The sequence below is a fragment of the Callospermophilus lateralis genome, chromosome 7 (assembly GCF_048772815.1).
Source record: "Callospermophilus lateralis isolate mCalLat2 chromosome 7, mCalLat2.hap1, whole genome shotgun sequence".
Taxonomy (NCBI): domain Eukaryota; kingdom Metazoa; phylum Chordata; class Mammalia; order Rodentia; family Sciuridae; genus Callospermophilus; species Callospermophilus lateralis.
The window spans coordinates 29992522-30012033 of record NC_135311.1 but is presented as its reverse complement, the minus strand read 5'-3'; the positions used below and the strand labels follow the sequence as shown (position 1 = coordinate 30012033).

The 19512-nt window shown below is 37.1% G+C and overlaps 1 protein-coding gene across 1 annotated transcript; it reads left to right on the top strand.

The window, feature by feature from the left end:
• Window positions 1-18281: 18281 nt before the first annotated feature.
• On the top strand, window positions 18282-19229 carry LOC143404151 (vomeronasal type-1 receptor 90-like). Its single transcript, XM_076862464.1, has one exon. The coding sequence runs from the start codon at window positions 18282-18284 to the stop codon at window positions 19227-19229; it is 948 nt and encodes a 315-aa protein (XP_076718579.1).
• Window positions 19230-19512: the final 283 nt, after the last annotated feature.

The window sequence follows — 19512 nt, the reverse complement described above, 5'->3', positions numbered from 1 at the left end:
ACCAATGGAATATTTCCTATACAAGGCATGTTTGTATTTTATTTCAAGTGTCTGAAATTGTAGGTATATATTTCAAATCATTTCCAGTCATATTTTAAAAAGTAAATATCATTAGAAAATTATGCATATGAGGCTAAATCGATTCATGACTCTTTAGAACATGTTAATGTATAAGTCAGTATACTAAACATGGGTGCAGTGGGGCACAACTCTAAATCCAGCAGTTAGAGAGGCTGAGAAAGGACAATTTTAAGTTCAAAGCCAGCCTAAGCAGTGGTGAGGTGCTAAGCAACTCAGTAAGACCCTATCTCTAAATAAAATATAAAATATGGCTGGAGATGTTGCTTAGTGGTTTAATTCACCTGAGTTCAATTCCCAGTACTAAGAAAAGAAAAATACTAAGAAACAACAAAAGGAAAACATTCATGAACATAGGATGCCATGTATAAATCCAAGGTTATGTATATAATTGGTTAAAACTGGCATGCTCTTGTTTGTTTTAATTTTTAATTGGTATATACCCTTTGTACTTGCATATGGGGCCCAGTATTAGAATTCAACATATGTATATAGCATGTTGGGATCAAAGTGTGTCAATTTCCATCTTCCCCAAAGTTCTTATTTTTATGTTGGAAACTTGCAAACACTTCTCTGGATACTTTAAGTTTTACAAGTAACTATTAAAGACGGTAATCACCCTATTGTGCTACAAGTCCTGGGCCACTTTTCTCTCTTAAGTCTTTTTGGCACTCCACAATCACCCTCTATCTAATTTTCTAATTATATATCTAGAAAGCTTTTCTCTTCACAGCTTCTGTGTGATCAACCTTTTCAGGTTCAATGCATGAGTTTCAGCATGCAATATTCATGGAAAATGAAAACTCTGTACTATCATTAATGAAGAACAATATTTTCCCCAAGTAATGATCAGGTAAAGTGACAAAATTTTCTGCATTCACTCATTCAGTGTTTTGGGGTTGTTCTCATAATAAGTCCAGAAGAAAGATTAGAATATAGAAATAAAATGTCCACATGTTTCCAAGCTTTTCTGAATTACATTTGATCATGAGTCCTACATTGTTTTATTTTGTGACATCAATGGATATACAAATGGCATATGCTCATTCTTATAAATTGATTTCATATAAGTCAACTATTTATGGGTATTTTTATGGTATAAGTTTAAATATATTTATGTTAGCATGTGATAAATAACTTTTAAAATGTTTTAGGCCAGGAAGAGTAGACTGAGACAGGAGATTTCCAAGTTAAAACCCAGCCACAGTGGCTTAGCAAAGCCTTAATCAACTAGTGAGACCCTGCCTCAAGATAAAAAAAAAAAATGATTGGGGTTGTGGCTCAGTGTTTAACATTAATGTGAGTTCAATTACTGGTACAGAATAAAATAAAATTGCCCTCTTTCAACAACAATAAAAGAGTGTATTATGAAACAAACAAAAAAAATTGCATTATATGACATACAGGATCTGCTTTAAAATTATTTAAACATTTGAACCTTGTAAAAAACAAGCATGAAAACACTCATTGAATAAAATGTTTTAATCACCTGTGTCTCAATGTCATTGACTGACTTTAAGTTCAGTGTTACTGAGAAATCTGCAGTCCTCCAAACAGAAATAATGAAAATCAGGAGTGTATAGTGCCATGAGTTTGCAATCATACTCAAAAATGCATGGATTGTTTTGTTCATTGCCTTAAAGCCAGTGGAAACTTGTTTTATGAAAGTGAATTTCTGTATTAGTAACAGGAAAGCTTAGACTCTTTCCTGATGTCTGCATGAATTCAAGGGACACAATTTGCTGTAATCCTAAGCACAATTATTCTCTCTCCATGTAGTGCCCAGAGAAACCCCAGAAAAATGCTTTTCTAGTCATCCTGCTGTCTCCAGTTTTGAACCACAATCATATCAGCAAATGCTGCACATCAAGTCTATATGATTGAAATGATGTAAGTATATCAAAGTGGTAATGTAACGAATGTTCTATAGTATTGTCCACGCTGATGAACCATTGTTGTGGGAAAGCATCCTGGGGCATGAGAACCATTCATAAAGGGGAGCTAAGGAAAATCCTGTGGCACCAACCTTCCCTTCTCTGGTCCATCTCAATCACACCTGGCACAGCACACCTTAGGTGATCAGGGGACAGAACACAAGCTTTTTGCCATCACTGGGGTGATTGGAGAACCCCTCCTCAATAAGGGACTTAGGGTTGATGCTGCCAAATTGGTATCTTGATGCCCTCTTGTATCAGCACTAATATTGTACTTTATGCATTTGAGAAATCAAGCTGCCCCCAGACTCAACATTCTCTGGGGAAGGATGTATAAATCACAGTGACTATAACTTGAATTTCTGAAATAGGTCACCCTTGATGAATCCACATCTGGTAAGAGGAAGGAAAATCTAAGTAAGTAGATGAGTAGAGCACATTACACATTTTAAAAAAAGAAATGCCTACAAATTACAGAACTTTCATTGGTTAGTGCTTATAGTAAAGACTTGGGGACCCTCATGGTGAAGACTCCCTTTAACATCCAGATCATGAAAGCAGTCCTGTTAGACAATGTGCAGTCAACAATACCATGGGTGGCTCATGATACATACATCATCATACATGTTCCCTCAAACTAGTGAGAAATGCTTAGGCGGTGGATATGAGCTGGAGGTCAGGACAGAAGTGAGAGAATTACAGGAGGAGAATACCCCTCTGCAAAACTCACTGCAAGTTTGCCTTCTTAGAACATTCCAATTCCAGGTGAAGGAGTGAAGGGAGCACACATCTGTTCTCTCCTCTGCAGTGTGAGCATCATCCTGCCTCTCTCTCAGGGGTGAGATGACAGAGGAATCCTTTTACTTACTCACCTCTAAAGATTGCATGAATTTTCATGATCACACAGCTCCACTTCATTGTTGCAATCTTCCCCATCCTCCCTTCTATTCATTAAGGTAAAAATGGAAAAAAGGGCATGAAGCAGGTGAGATTAGTCCTGCTTCAAGCAATTGGGTTTGGAGCTGAGGTCAATGTAGGCAGCACTTTCTACCTTGTGGCGCTTCTTGTGCTGGAAATCTATGAAGAGCACATGATATAGGCTGACATTTAGCTAGTCATGCTACAGATATGAAAAAGTGAGTTTTGGAAAAAAATCTAAAATGTAGGTACTGTTATCATGGTAGAGTGGGATTTGACTGACCTAAATGTTCCTCTAAACAAAATTAGATTCAAATGTTTCCAATCTAACAGAAATTGCAAAGAATATTTCTCTTTAGTGACCAAATCATAAAGGACTCATGAACACAATTATTCTTCCTCCAAACTATTCTGAATTATATTCCTGGGTGTTTTTTTTTGTTTTTTTTTTTTTTTTTTTTTTTTTTTTTGCCAGTAATGGGAAACGACCAGCATGTTCATTTGATTTTTAAAAAATATTTAATGTATATTCAAAACTTATCATCATTGCCCTTTCCTAACTGATAGAGTACAGCATAGGGGAATTTTTAATTTGTGAAATTAAATTGAATGCAAAGATATACTGAAAAAGTTTAAGTAGATATTTAATATTAGTGTGAGTTTTCCTTCGACGAAATGAGGTTTTGAGCATAATACCTCATTTCCTTCTAAAGATTTTAAAAAGTAAAATGATTCAAACTTTGTAAGTCACTTACTGATGCTCTATTTGTTTATGCACATGACAGAAGCAGAGGTATAGATAATAAAGTGTCCAATTAAAACTTATGGCTTTCCTGATAATATGTATATACCAGTAAATAATATATAAAGACTCTAGAATAGATAAGTTGTCACTAGATATCACTAAATTACAAAAATAAATGGAAAAATTAAAATTAATTAATATTCTCTATGAGAAATTGAGTAACTTTAGGAATATCTAAATTGAAGAGGCAAACATTCTTAGAAGAGAATATCCTCATTGCACCATGAGAACACAGTCCTCTGGGCTCAGTAGGGCTGTTGAGCTGATGTCTCCTGCAGCTACCAGGCACTTCACTAAAAGGCTCAGATTCCCTCATCCCATAGCTTTTCTAGGGCCACCCAAACACTAATTCTGCATCTGAGGACACAGAGACACTTACCCAGATGGCTGAGGCAGGGAAGGACTCAGAGAAGTTGAGAAGCACCGAAAGAGATGTGAGGTTTTAGGAAAGGATGTCTTTAAGTCCTGTCTCTTCGGGGATGTAATTTTAATGTCTGCAAAAGTGACAAGATCCCACTGGAGAACACAGAACTGTGGCTTCCCCAGTGGAACATGTCCCCTGTCTCATAGTTTTACTTTCTTCTCTGGTGGATAACAACAGTCCTGGGAGAGCTGGGCCCCAAACTTTTCTCTAAGTTCCCTGGACACTTCAGGAGAGAGTTCTTGATTGGGTTCATGTCCCCATCATATTGACAAGCCCAGTTACACTCATTCTGATCCTGAGGTCAAATGAGTTCAAACCATTCCACAATTGACCATGCTTATATTTAGGGGTGAGGTATTCCTGGCACCCATCAGGGTTTCCCAGTGGCTCTGAGGGTCCTCGCTCTACAATGTGTGATGATGGGCTCTTTCCCCCTTGTGTGTTCCCACATAGAGCCCCCTGTTTCTGGGTACTGTTGGTTCTGTGTGCCTTCGTTTTCTGTTAGGCACAGGGTCTCTGTTCTAATGCTTAAGTCCTTGTTCCATCAGTCTGTCATGATATATATATATTTTTTCATCACAACTTTTAGTAATTTGAGTTTTTTATCTTTTTGTTAGCTTGGCTAAGGGTTTCTCAATTTGGTTAATTTTTTCACAAACATTTTGTTTTTCAATTTGTTGAATTTTTCTTTTGTTTCAATTTTATTGATTTCAACTCTGATTTTAATTATTTTGCCTCATACTGCTAGTGGTGTATATTTGTTATATTTATTCTAGGGCTTTGAGATACAATCTTATTTTTTTATTTGGCTATTTTCTATTCTTTTAATGAATGAGTTCAATGCAATAAACTTTTCTCTTAGAACTGCCTTCATAGTGTCCGAGAAATTTTTATATGTTATATCACTATTCTCATTTCTAAGTATTTTTAAAAATTTTATCTCTGATTTCTTTTGTCATCCATTGGTCATTCAATAGTGAATTATTTAGTCTCCAGGTGTTAGAGTATGTACTATTTTTATTTTACATTTGATTTCTAATTTTGTTCCATTATTATGATCTGATAAAATGCAGGGTAGTATCTCTAGGTTTTTTTTTTGTTGTTGTTTTTCTTTCTTTTTTTTGTATTTACTACTATTTGCTTTGTGGCATAACACATGATCTATTTTGGGGAAGGATCCATGTGCTGCTGAGAAGAAAGTGTGTGTTTGCTTGTTGATAGAGGGGATATTCTGTATATGTCTGTAAGTCAACATATTGATTGAATTATTGACTTCTATAGTTTCTTTGTTTAGTTTTTGTTGGGAAGATCTATCCAGTGGCAAGAGAGATGTATAAAAGTCACCCAGGGTTATTGTGTTGTGGTCTTTTTTGTTCTTGTATTTGAGAAGGGTTTGTTTGACATAGATGCCCCATTTTTTGAAGCATAGATATTTATGATTGTTATGTCTGGTTGAAGTATGAATTCTTTAAGCAGTATGAAATCTCCTTTTTTATCTCTTCACTAGCTTTGGTTTGAAGTCCACTTTTCTGATATGAGGATGGAAAAACCCTGCTTATTTACATGGTGCACGCGAGTGGTGTGCTTTTATCAACCCTTTCAGCTTAAATCTGTGGATTTCTTTTCCTGTGTGATGAATATCTTGAAGGCAACATATTGTTGGGATTTTTAAATCCAATCTGTCAGTCTATGTCTTTTTAAATTTTTTTTTTAGTTGTCAATAGACCTTTATTTTATTTATTTATATGTGATGCTGAGAATCCAAACCAGAGTTTCACATATGCTAGGCACTGAGCCAGAACCCCAGGCACAGTCTATGTATTTTAATTGATGAGTTTAGACCATTTACATTTAGGGTTATTATTATTATATGATTTTTATTCCTGGACATTTGGTTTATTTTTGTTTTTTAACTTGACTTGGTTTCTCTCTGGCTTACCTTTACTTTAATGTGTTTCTGCTTTGGTAATTTTCATTGTTGTTTTTCTTTTTTTTTTTTTAAGAGAGAGTGAGAGAGGAGAGAGAGAGAGAGAGGAGAGAGAGAGAGAGAGAGAATTTTAATATTTATTTTTTAGTTATCGGCAGGCACAACATCTTTGTTTGTATGTGGTGCTGAGGATCGAACCCGGGCCGCACGCATGCCAGGCAAGCACGCTACCGCTTGAGCCACATCCTCAGCCCACATTGTTGTTTTTCATTTCCTCCACCTGGAATATTTTACTGAACATGCTCTTTAGTGTGGGCTTTCTCACTGTGAATTCTTTTAACTTTTGTTCATCATGAAAGGTTTTTTTTTTTTTTAATTTCATCATCAAATCTGAAGCTTAATTTTGCTGAATGTATGAGTCTTGGTTGGAATCCTTCTTTTTTACAGAGCTTTGTATATGTTGTTCCACAATCTCCTGGCTTTGAGGGTCTGGGTTGAAAAATCTGTTGAGATCCATATTGATCTCCCTCTATATGTAATCTGATTCCTCTCTCATGGCCTTTAAGAGTTTATTCTTATTCTGTATGCTAGGCATTTTTATTATAATGTACCTTGGTATAGATCTGTTTCAATTTTTTACATTTGTTATCCTGTAAGCCTCTTGTATTTGGTTTTCCAATTCATCCTTCATGTTTTAGAAATTTTCTGATATTATCTCATTGAAGAGATTGTGCATTCTTCTGGTTTGAAATTCTGTTCCTTCCTCTAACCCAATAACTCTTATATTTGTTCTTTTGATGCTATCCCATAATTCTTGGATGTTCTGTTCATGATTTATTAAGATCTTCACTATGTGGTGAAGTATATAATTTTCCAGATTTTATACTTTGTCTTTATTATCTGATGTTCTGTCTTCCAAATGATCTAGTATGTTGGTGATGCTTTCTATGGAGTTTTTTTATTTGGTTTACTGTTTCCTTCATTTCAAGGATTTCTGAGTTTCTTTTTTCTTTACAGAATCGCTATCTCTTTCTTGAAGTAACCTTTTGCTACCTGTATTTGCTCCCTTATCTCTTTGTTGGAGTGATCAATTTTTTCCTGTATTTGCTCTAAAAATTAGGTCATTCTGAAATTCATCCATCACTTTAATTATGTATATTATGAACTCCTTCTCTGACATTTCATTGACTGTGCTGTCCTTGGATTTTGTTATCATAGTATCCTGGTTTGTTTGGTGCACTTTGTTTTCTTGTTTTTTTCATGTTGTCTATGTGTCTTCCTTTCCTGCAATGAGGATCCTTGCAGATTATCTGTACCTCACCTTGGTGTTGGGCTTCCAGACCCTGGTGGTGTCTCATGATGGATGCTACTACAACTAAAGTTGGTGGTGGCAACAGTGGAGATAACTCAAGAGAGCAATGGGGTGTCCCAAGATGAATTCAAACTCTTACAGAGATGGGGCTCAAAGGGCAGGCTTTACACTGGCTTTGGATGCCTGTTCTGATGCAGCTGCTCTTAGGCCCTGTCTTTCGTCACAAGGTGGTGGCTACTGTGTGTTGAGGGCCACGTCCCCAGATGGAGGTAGGTTAGGCCTGGGATCCCAGGTGGATCAAGGTGTGGACCTGTACTTAACCTGGTCCTGGATTCCCCCACAAGTTGGAGGAGATGGTCCTCAGCTTGGAACTGAGCTCTGGTGTGGTTCTGCCTATTGGCAGCTGGGTGAATCCAGGCTACCTGGGCCAGGGCTCCCACACAGGTCAGTGAAGGTGGTCCAAGAACCAGGTTTTGGCTCCTTGATTTTCTCCATTAATATTCTGATTGCAATGTTGTTCAATTTTGTTTTAATTTGTATCATTCTTTTTCTGTTGCTTACTTTGGATTTAATTTGCTTTTCATCTTCTGATTTCCTAAAGTAGGGGTTTAGATGATTGAGTTTAGATTTCATTTTCCAAAACATACATTGAGTTCCAAAAATTTACTCAGTTACTGATTTTACTGCATATCACAATTTTGATAGATTACTTTTCCATTTACTTTCAGTTAACATTCTTTCTTGATTGGTATTGCTTTATGACTTATTCAGAAGTATAAACTCCCCAAGTATTTGGGGGAGTTGCCCATTATCTCCCTGCTTTCTATCTTAAGTAAATTAGGGTCCTAGAGTGAGTATCACATTATGATTTGTTTAAAGTTTTGGGTAAGGCACGTTTCATGACCTAGTCTTTTAGGATGTGGTCTGTCTTGCTGGATGTTTCTTGCAAACTTGAATGTGTGTCCTGACCTTGTTTGAAAAAGTAGTGTGTAAATGTCACTTAGATCCAGATGATTAGTGGCACTGGTGAATGTAACTGTGTCTTTACTTATTTTCTGCCTGCTGAATCTGTTCATTCCCAATGAATGGGTTTTGAAATCTCCAGTTATGATATACATCATACTGTTTCTCATTACAGTTTTATCCATTTTTCACTCTTGTATATTTATATCTTTTGAGGAATGACCCCTTTGTTATTATGTGATGAGCCCTAGGTCCCTGATAATTCCCTTGCTCAAAAAAGTTTTCTTGAAATTAATATAGGTACTTCCACTCTTTTGATTAATGTGAACATTTTATGGGCCTATCCACCCCTTTACTTTTGATCAAGGTGTTATTATATTTAAAGTAATTTTATCATAAACAACAGATAGTCAGTTTGGTCTCATTTTTCAACACCTTATGGAAGCCTCTAAATTTTAATATTTTTAGGGAAACATTGGTAGATTTGGGAATGTAGCTAAGTGTTGAAGAACTTACCTAGCATGCATAAAATCAGGGGTCATCAATCCCCAATACCACACACATACACACACATACACACAAAGAAAACATAAACATATATCTCTAAAATTCTTATAAACACTTGAATTAATATTTTCTACATATGCTATTTTGATTTTATTGGTTTGGTATTCCATACTTTCCCTGCCTTATGTAATCTAGATGAGCCATTTACACTATTGCATGTGTCATTTTTCATCAAATATTTTTGGATTATTTTTTTGTACTAGAGATTAAACCCTGGGCCACTTTATCACTATACCACATCTCCAGCCGTTTTAAGATTTTTTTTTTTAAATTTTGACACAGGATCTCAACAAGTTACTTAGGCCCTCACTAAGTTGCTGAGGCTGGCCTCCACATTGTGATCCTTTTGCCTCAGCCTCCAGAGTCATTGGGATTACAGGCATGTGCCACTGCACCTGGTGCAAATACAGTTTTTTCAACTTATTTTACTAGTTGCCCAGGAATTTGAAATATATATTTATAACAAATCCTAGCTCACTTTTAGATAACCACCTATTTTACAAATACTGCCAGTATCTGCAGTGTTGCTATCATTCATCTTACTTACCCAGTTAGCATTGCATCAATCAATACCTTGTGGCTATTTTATTTTTATTCTGGATAAACTGATTCCTTAGTGTTTTCCCCCAATTTCACAGTAATGCACTAAGACATTGTTTTCTTTGTTCTAAATAGACTTCTTCAGATTCACATCATCAGGTTTGGTAAATTTGTCCATTATTTTCTCCTAGTATTCCCTGATTTTGGTTCCTTCCTGTGGTTTTAATGACAGATATTTTAGAATAATTAATAGGCCACTTATGTACTTTTCACTTTTAAACATTTTATTATCACTGTCTCTGAGTTTTGATACCTTTTAACTTGTTTTGAGGTATCTTGGAGACTTATTCTGCAGTGTCTAGTCTTCCCCCAGATCCATCATGAATTTTTACATTGCAGAAGTTACATATTTCTGTTATTATGTTTTCATTAGATTCTGTTGAAAGTTCCATTTCTCTCCAGGAAAAAAGATATTTTTTTTTACATATTATATCTGTATGAAATTTAATTTTTAAAATTTGTTCTTTTTATTTATACATGGCAGTAGAGTTCATTTTTATATGTTCATACAAACTCGGAGTATATCTTATTGTAATTAGGATCTCACTCTTGTGGCTGTACATGATGTGGAGTTTCACTGGTCATGTGTTCATGTATAAACAGAGAAAACATATGTCTTATTCATTCCACTGTCTTTCCTATTTCAATTTTATTTTTCCCCCTCCATTCCCCTTTTTCAAACTCACTGAACTTCTATACCGCCCCCCGCCAATTGTTTGTTAGCATCCACATATGGGAGAGAATATTCATTCTTTGGTGTTTTGCATGTTGATGCATATTGATAATAGCTAATTTAAAGGATCATCTTCTAATTCCAGTATCAGGGATATCAGTAGGTCTCCTTATAATGATGGTACTTCATTTTGATTAGAGATCAAAGGGTCTCCCTTGGTCACATATCTATTCATTTTCATTTAAATTTTATAAGTTACATTGAAAACAGAATTTTATATTGGTTTTGCCCAAGGACAGTGCATGCTGCCTCTGATAAACTGATTCCTTAGTGTTTTCCCCAATTTCACTGAGACATGGTTTTCTTTGTTCTATATAGACTTCAGATTTCCTTCATCAGGCTTGGTAAGTTTGCATTGCTCTCCCCTGAGTACTGTTATCCAGGAAAGAATGTTTCCTCGGCTTACCTCAACCACCATGCACTAGCTCTGCCTCAAATTTTCTATAGTTTGATTCATTTTAGTATGGAGCTTGTATTAACTTTTAAAATTGAGAGCATAATGTCTATACAGATTAGTTGAGTTTATACCAAGAAACTCATAATGCTGTTTTATTTCTTATTAAATCCTCTTTTCTTTTCTTTCTTTCTTTGCTTTTGGTTCCAAGGATTGAACCAAGGGACACTTCTTAACCACTGAGCCACATTCCCACCCCATTTTTAGTATTTGTTTTTGTTTCTGTTTTGAGACAGGATCTCAATGAGTTGTTCACAGACTCCTTAGTTTGCTGAGGATGGCTTTGAACTCACAATCTTTCTGTCTCAGCCATCCAAGCTGCTGGGATTACAGGTATGCACCACCATGCCCAGCTCATCATTGAAATTTGATTGGCATCTTGAAACCTGAAGTTGAGAACTTGGAAACCATGGAACACAGGACCCTGTAGTACTCAGAAACCAGGTGCTGTATGTGACAGTTCTTAAAGAAGAAAATGCCTGTCATACATTGCAGGGAGAGGACCCTCAGAGCCACTGGGAGGGCTCAGGTGCCAGGAATCTCACCAGAGTACAGGAATTACAAAATCTGAAATAAGTTCACACTAATTTAAAGTTGGTATCAAGTAATAAAATTGCTGTTGACTACATGATCTGACCCTTCAGGTGTTACATGCTTTTGTGTCAGGGTAACTTAGGGAAAGTTTTGAGCACAGCTCTCCCCTGAGTACCAGCATCCAGGAAAGAATAAAGGAAAATTAAGAAACATGTAAATGTCCCACATGGGACACCATGGTTCTCTCCTCCCAGGGAGATCTTATCACACTTATAGAGGCACTAAAATTATCTTCCTGTAGAGAAATGAGCTATGCTGGTTTGCCGAGGTCATTGCATCCTCTGCAAACCATCTGGTAAGTGCCTCTCTGTTCCAGATACATATCAGGGAGCAGGCAGGGCCTGAACCAGGGGTCTCCCAGTCAGATTTTAGGTTTGGATCAGCAGCCACCTCCAATCACCATCTGCATCTCAAGGGCTGTTTTCCTTTCACTCTATGGAAGAATTTCTTGCTAGCATTCTTATTGTTTTAATTTAGTGACTCATAAAATTAGTAGTTTTTAATATAAAATGCTATTAATAAATTTAGATATGAAATCCTATAATTGATTTCAATTATACATTCCTTTCCTAGAATATAATGACTTTTGTTCACTTAATATCATTTCTCAAGGAACATGTTATTCTCCTTTCATTTTACAGAATTTTGCTATGAGATTTTGCTAAATATACTCAATTTTTCTTTTAGCTTCTTTGTAATCTATTAAAGCTTTTAAAAATAAGTGATCTGTAATTTGAGTTATTAAAAAGAATTTTTAAAATGCATGTGGTAGCTCAGTGGTAGAGCACATTTAAGGAACTGGGTTTGATCATCAGTACCACGTAAAAATAAATAAATAAAATAAAGTTAATTTAAAAAAATTTAGTTTGAAGAGAGATTCTTCATTCAAAGTATCACCTTTGAAAGAGTTTGAATATGCTCATTCATACAAAATATGAACCAGCATTTTCTCACAAAAACCTTTCTTGCACTCCTACAAAATTTAACAAACATTACATTAGTGGAGACACTACATCAAATGAGCTCTCTCCACTGGGCCATGTCTTATCAAGTGATAATGAAAGTTGGACTGTAATTACGTCATAAATAAAAGAACCAATGATGGTAGAAATTTTCTTTGCCTTGGTAGAAAAGGGCTGAGAATGTAATTTATCAGAATTTGGTGAGGATGAAGGCTGTCCATATATTTTTGACCATATATTTAAAAATACCTCTTATAATTTTATTAATAGTGGATATGACAAACCCATTCATGAGGGTAAATTTTTATAACAAAATTTGTATTAATTTTATTCATTGATTATTAATGTATTTGACAGAACTGGGCATAGATATAGCACTTGTTGAGCACATTCAAGGCACTGGGTTTGATCCTCCGTACCGCATAAAAATAAATAAAATAAAGATAATTTTATTCACCTGTGCTACATCCTCAGACCTTTTTATTTTTTAGGCATAATCTCACTAAGTTGCCCAGGCTGCCCTAAACCTTGTGATTAAGCTGTTTCAGCCTCCAGAGTTGCTGGAATTACACATGTGCCCAGTTACAACAAAATGTTCTCCTCTTCCCTGAACTCATGTTTTTGTGTTAGATTTTTGTTGGTGCCCACCTCCTGATAAGTACTTATAAGTACTTAAGATAAATGTGAATAAATCTAGTTTTCTTGGTAATAAAACACAAAGGATATGATGGAAAGGAAGAGGAAAGTCATTTAGTGAGAACATGATGCTGTCTTTGTTGCATTATTGGGTTGAGCAGAGAGGCCTTTCCACAGAGGACACTTAGTGTTTCTGAGTGCTGACAGTTCATGTTGTGGAGAAAGCAGCTCTGGGTCTTTTGTGCTTCTTTCCTTTGCAATAGTATTTACCCATTCTTGATAGTTTTCTTAAATTAGGTGTAAAATATTGACACTGTAGATACCCATGTGTAAGCAAGCAATCTAAACTATACTTTAAAAATATTTTAATTTGCAACACAGAGTATATAATTCTTACTTTTGTGTGTGCATGTATGGGGAGTGAGTTTGGGGGAAAATGGATGCCATTCTTGCCTTCACGTAGTCCTCAGATTTTCTAGTTCATCCTCCCTGACCTCACGAATTTCACAAATGCTGTCCCCTTGATGTAGAACACATGAGTCTGGACATCTGAGGAATTTTAGGAAGCAATTTTAGTTAAGCAGCAATGGTTCAGAGGAGCTAATGCTAAGAATCTCTGGACCCATGATGTGAAGATTCTTTAGAATTTTCTTTAATCAGGGTGGTAAATACATGACAGTGGGTGGGTACCTAACTGTTACTTTCATGGGCTGGACTTGTAGTTCAGTGGTAGAGCAGTTGCCTAGCACATGTGAGGTTCTGGTTTTGATCCTGAGCACCACACAAAAATACATAAATGAAATAAAGTTAACTTCAATAAAAAAGTAACTCTTTGTCTCATATTTTAGGTCAGACAGATGTTTCACATGTTTTTTTCCAAGAAAAACAAAAATAGTAACCTTTGCACAATAAGAAGCTTGATTACAGACCTAGTTATTACAAGGAGAAACCTGGCCTTTGCAACAAAGGAATCTTTGACCCACAATAAGCTCTCTACAGAGATGCTGGTGACAGTCTCTGTAAAGCTCTTGTTGACTAGAAGAGAAGCTTATAGGTTATAATTATGACGAGGACTTTGGAAACCTCAATTATGGTAAGGATTTTTTTGGTGGGTACCTTGTGGCTGTGTCATCCTTAACACCAGCTGTTGAGTTGGTGATGATTTTGCTTTCCCCCGGTTTCATCAGTCTCTCCCAGTTCCCTTTGTTTTTTTTTTCCAGCTCAAATTCTGCCAAAAGTTGGGGTGTGTTGACCAGTGTACCTCCAGATCTAACTCACTCCAGTGTGCGTGGTCACTCTCATTTCCTGGAAAATTTCCCCTAATTTTACCTTTGTTTATAAAAAAGAACAATATTAATGGCAATCATGGTAAAGTCAGCTACTATGGTGTAGTGATATCAAGCCAAGCTGTGCTCTCTCAGGTACCTAAGTCACCTGGCTAAAGGTCAGTCATAAATCATCATGCCTCACATTCATCTTGAGAAATATGTAGATTATCCTCATGTCATGGACCAAATTACAATTCCTTCCTCCCTTCCTTTCCTTATCCTGTCATCAGGTCACTGACATAACCATACATACCCACACTCACAGGGGGGTTTGCTGAGGACTTTCTTTCTTCCATTGTACTCCCAATTTCTCCTGAGTGCTGGCTCAGGAGCACCAACATGAGCATTTTTCACTTATCTCTGGTCAATTTGATGACAGCATATACCTCAGTATTGCCTCTGGTCTTAGTAATTGCAAAATCAAACAATGTCTGAAGTGAATGCTTTAAGGATTCAGGTATTAGTAGGAATGTGAATGGTGTTCTCTCTCTCCTATGGGTTGGCCAGCTTTCACCATGAACGCCAAGGTCCTTCAACCTGAGTATAGACAGCTTATGTGCAGACTTTTCTCTGAATTTTGTTATTCCATTTACATAATGTTTTTTCACATCACTGCTCATATGGCCTCTCCTTTTTCTTTTTTGTTGTGGGCTTACAACTGTGAGCTATTTTAGAGATTTTTCTCCATGTTACTTTCCCTGTGATTTATCTCCTTATTGATCTTCCTCCAGTCTGTCTGAAAGCAACTGGACTTCTCCCATGTGCAAGACAACATTCTTGTACTTGGATCATTAGGTGAGTCAGCTCCATTTTGGAATTGTCATTTGCAAGAGCCCCTATATTATCCTGCTCTTTGTGGAGAGTATCTGTCCTGTCCCCTGACCCCCTGAACTCTGCAGTCTCCCCCAGTGTGAGTGGGAAGAGGCATGGATAGGAAAAGACACGGCAGATTTCTTTTAGCTTGTTGTCATAACATATTGATATTCTACAGAAAAAAAAGATTGTCTAATACAATGTTCAGAATATCTATCTACCTTTATTTTAGTAATTACATACAGGTATAACAATGATACCTGGAGCATGGGCTTCACTAATATAGGTGTGGTATATAAATTTGGAGAGAGCAATGCTTGGTGATAGTTTTCATGGTCTTTTGGGGGGAGGCTCCTTGCAAGATAACATCAGGGGTGGCTGGTGGATGCACCTGACGGGATCACTTTCCTGGATTCATGGCATGGTGAAAGGAGATCTTCTTTTATGCCTCAAAGAAGATTTGCTGGTTTCAGGCAGTGACATCCTTACCTCATGACAGCTTGTGCAGCATCTGCATACATCTGTCTATGCTCATCCATTTATGTTTGTAGGACTCCAGTCCCTTAGTAAATCTGAGAATTATGTAGTCCTATCTCCTCAGATTATGGATTTTTCAAACAGGCCACCTCACCTGTTTATAAGGTTATATAGTTTTAAGACTCAATTTTTCAAAATAGTTTTCAAGGGAAGCCTGAATTTCATGGGAATAACTTGAGAATTCAAGTTGACAGCAGGATTTATCTCATATTATTCTTTTAGGATATGATGTGAAAGGTTTTGCTCATTCATTGATCCTACTCCTTTGAAATATTATCTGGATATATTTTGTAACTTAAATGCAATAGATGTGTAGAGAGTGGATGTATATTGTTTATAAATAAATGAAAGATTAAGGAGACCATTTACTGCTGTGTGCTTAAAGACAGTCTATAACTTCATGACAGCCTGTGACTTGTAAAACTCAGAATGGGATGATAACATGAGTATTTTTGATGTCTCTACTTGGCATATCAGAGGTATGAAGCTTAATTATCTGAGTGTGTAAATAGATAAATTTACTTGATTAATATGTTAGAAACCAAAATTTTCTAATTGTTATTATGAAGTATCTATTTTAAAAAACAAAATTTTCAAATTGTTGAGACCTAGTGTCCACCCAGCTCTGAAGTTTTACTTGCAGCCACATCTGTAGTGCCTGAACAGTGCAGCTTTCCCTCAGTAATTGAAGAACTGCAACTCTGTTTGGCTGTGAAAACAGTGTATACTCACATGTTTAGTTTCAGAAAATAAATCTGTGCTAATACATGACAGGAACCTATTTTCCCATGTTCTCTCCCTCATCTTATGGATGAATAAAGGCTTCAGCTAAAGCAAACAGCTGCATGGTGCAGAACATTATTCGACATGTTAGGCACCCCCAAGTTCTGTAATGTGTAGTTTGGATTTGAGGTGTCCTCCAAAAGCTCATGTGTGATGCAAGGCAAGAAAATTTAGAGAAAAAGTATTTGGGTTATGAGAGCCTAAATCCAATCAGTGCATTCACTTTGAATCCCTTTATGGGATTAGTTGAGTATAAACTGAGGGTGGTGAGGTGTGGCTGGAGGAAGTGGGTCATGATTGGGGGTGTATATTTTGTATCTGGCAAATGGAGTCTCTCTTTGCTTCCTGATCATTTTGTGAGCCACTTCTCTCTGCCACGCTCTTCCACCATAATTTCCTGTATCATCTCAGGCTTTGAAGAATGGAGCTGCCTATCTGTGAACTGAGAACTCCAAAAACTCCCCCAAACCCCATGAACCCCCAAATAATCTTCTTCTCTAAAATTGTTCTAGGCAGGTCTTTTAGTCACAGTAGAACAAAGCTCACTAAATGACTAGTATAACTTTTACACTAGATTTTCATAACTCTGCAGAGATATTGTTTCTTGCTTTTAAAAGACTTGAAAGCTTGGACTCCCATGGGAAACCACTAACTAAATCCTTAGAAAAGAATCATCCCAGTCCATTAAAATATGCCTGTGTTTACCACTATGATTGCATATGCCTCTGACCTGCTGAAAAAAAGCCTACAGTGTGTTTCTGACAATAATTGATAAATGCATTCTGATAAGACTAGGTTTTTCTGTTTTGAGTTTCTAAAATATTTAATACTTAGAGTTACTTATGATAATTCCAAGAAATGACTTTGTAATTTGCATGTGTCCAACATTTAGGGATTATTAAAAGTATGCTACTTTCATATTAATTTTTCTTTGATTTTTCAAGCTATAAAAGAGCTGGAAATATTTTAAAACTCTCAAGTCATATATGGAGGACTATCTGATAATAACAATAATGGTTGGTATTAGTATCCTAGGCATTGTTTGATATTTGATACAATCACACAGACAATAGCAACAAGAAGCAATTATTGTGATCACCCATATTTTCAAATAATATTAATGGTCCAGATGTGTTAGTTGACCCCTCAAGTCCTGAATTTAATAGCATCAGATTGATTATGTAAAGTCACAGTTTGTGACTTCAAATGCTCCTTAGACACATTTGTGCTCTACCAATAAATCATATTCTAGCCATTAACCAGAACAAAGAAGAACCTCACATAATACAAGTGTTTGAATGGCTACCCTCTTGGCAGCCATTGCCCAAGAGGATCTTATTTCTATGCTAATACAATTTTTTTTTAGAGAGAGAGAGAGAGAGAGAGAGAGAGAGAGAGAGAGAGAATTTTAATATTTATTTATTTATTTTTAGTTTTTGGCAGACACAACATGTGGTGCTGAGGATCGAACCCGGGCCGCAGGAATGCCAGGCGAGCTTGCTACCGCTTGAGCCACATCCCCAGCCCCCTCGCTGATACAATTTTGTCACTCAAATTCAATCCCATATTTAGAGCTATTACTTTGAACTGAGGACTTTATCAGGTTTGTAGAGCGGAAGAGTCATTCTGCTTACGTTTGAAAAGTCTAACATGGTGGTGTGGAGATGCTGTGGGGTCCGGCAGTGTGTGTGTCTATCCAGCTGTGAGTCTGTCCTGGAGGGCAGGGGAGAGAGAGCTCTGAAGCCTCAGGAGGGTGTGGGATTGACTTGGGTTCTGAAGGGAGAGAGACTGCCTCAGGATGAACCCACACATTTTGCTGATGACCATAGTGTAGGAAGGATTGATGAGGATGGTGACACTCATGGTAAATATTTTTCTCTCAGATTCTCACCAAATGCTGCTTCTTCGTGAGGATGACTAGGAACAGTGAAGCTCCCAGCTTTCCTCACCTGAGCACCGTGTTTTTCTGTGAAATCAGCGTTGGGATCATAGCCAACACTGCTCTGCTTCTCTCCCACATCCCCACATTTCCTCTCCAGCACAGGCCCAAGCCCACTGACCTGACCATTGGTCACTTAGCTCTTGTCCACCTAGTGATGATGCTGACCGTGGGGTTCATAACTGCAGACACTTTGGGGTCTCAGGGTTTAAGGGATGACATAATATGTAAGTCAGTTATTTTCTTGTACAGGCTGATGAGGGGCCTGTCCTTTTATACCACCTGCCTGCTGGGTGTCTTCCAGGCTGTCACCCTCAGCCCCAGAAGCTGCTGCTTGACAAAGTTCAAGTGTAACTCCTCACGTCAGAGCCTCTGCTGCTTTTCCTTCTTGTGGGTCTTTAATATGCTCAGCAGTGGTCGCTTCTTGGTCTCTATTGTTGCCACTCCCAATGTCACCACACACAGTCTCATGTTTGTTACTAAGTCTTGCTCTCTTTTATCTACAAATTACTTGTTCAGGTATATGTATTTCTCCCTTGTGACCTTCCAGGATGTCTTCCTTATAGGACTCATGGCCCTCTCCAGTGGGTACATGGTGACCCTCTTGTGCAGGCACAAGACGCATTGCCAGCACCTTCACAATACCAGCCTGTCTCCAAAAGCATCCCCAGAACAGAGGTCCACCAGGACCATCCTGCTGCTCATGGGTCTTTTTGTGGTCATGTACTTTTTGGACTTTGCTGTCTCCTCCTCTTCTGCAATGTCATGGAACAATGATCCAGTTTGTTATTGTGTCCAGATGCTGGCGGGCAACGGCTATGCCACACTGAGTCCTTTGGTGCTATTCAGCACCAAGAAACAAATGATGATGCTCTTAACATCCCTGTGGGGTAAGGATGGCAGATGCTTAATTATTCAGTAATGGCTTTTTTGTTTCAATATTAGTAAATATTTTCACTTTCTGTTAAGTCACTGAAATTTATGATGTTCTCATATGTCTCTTATGCATGTATTTTTATGTAAGTAGCTGACAAGTGAATTAGAGGTTTAAAACACTGTCACTCTCTGAAAAAAATAAAATCTTGTAATTCGAATCATACCCATAAGAACTGATGTTCTCACCCAGTATCAGACTGTAAAGAATAAGCACACCTCTGTATTTTCTTGGATGGACATATTGAAAAAAATAGGAAGACATTAAAACA

Excerpts from the sequence above, each read along its gene's own strand:
- LOC143404151 (XM_076862464.1), top strand. The coding sequence starts at position 18,282 with ATGACTAGGAACAGTGAAGCTCCCAGCTTTCCTCACCTGAGCACCGTG.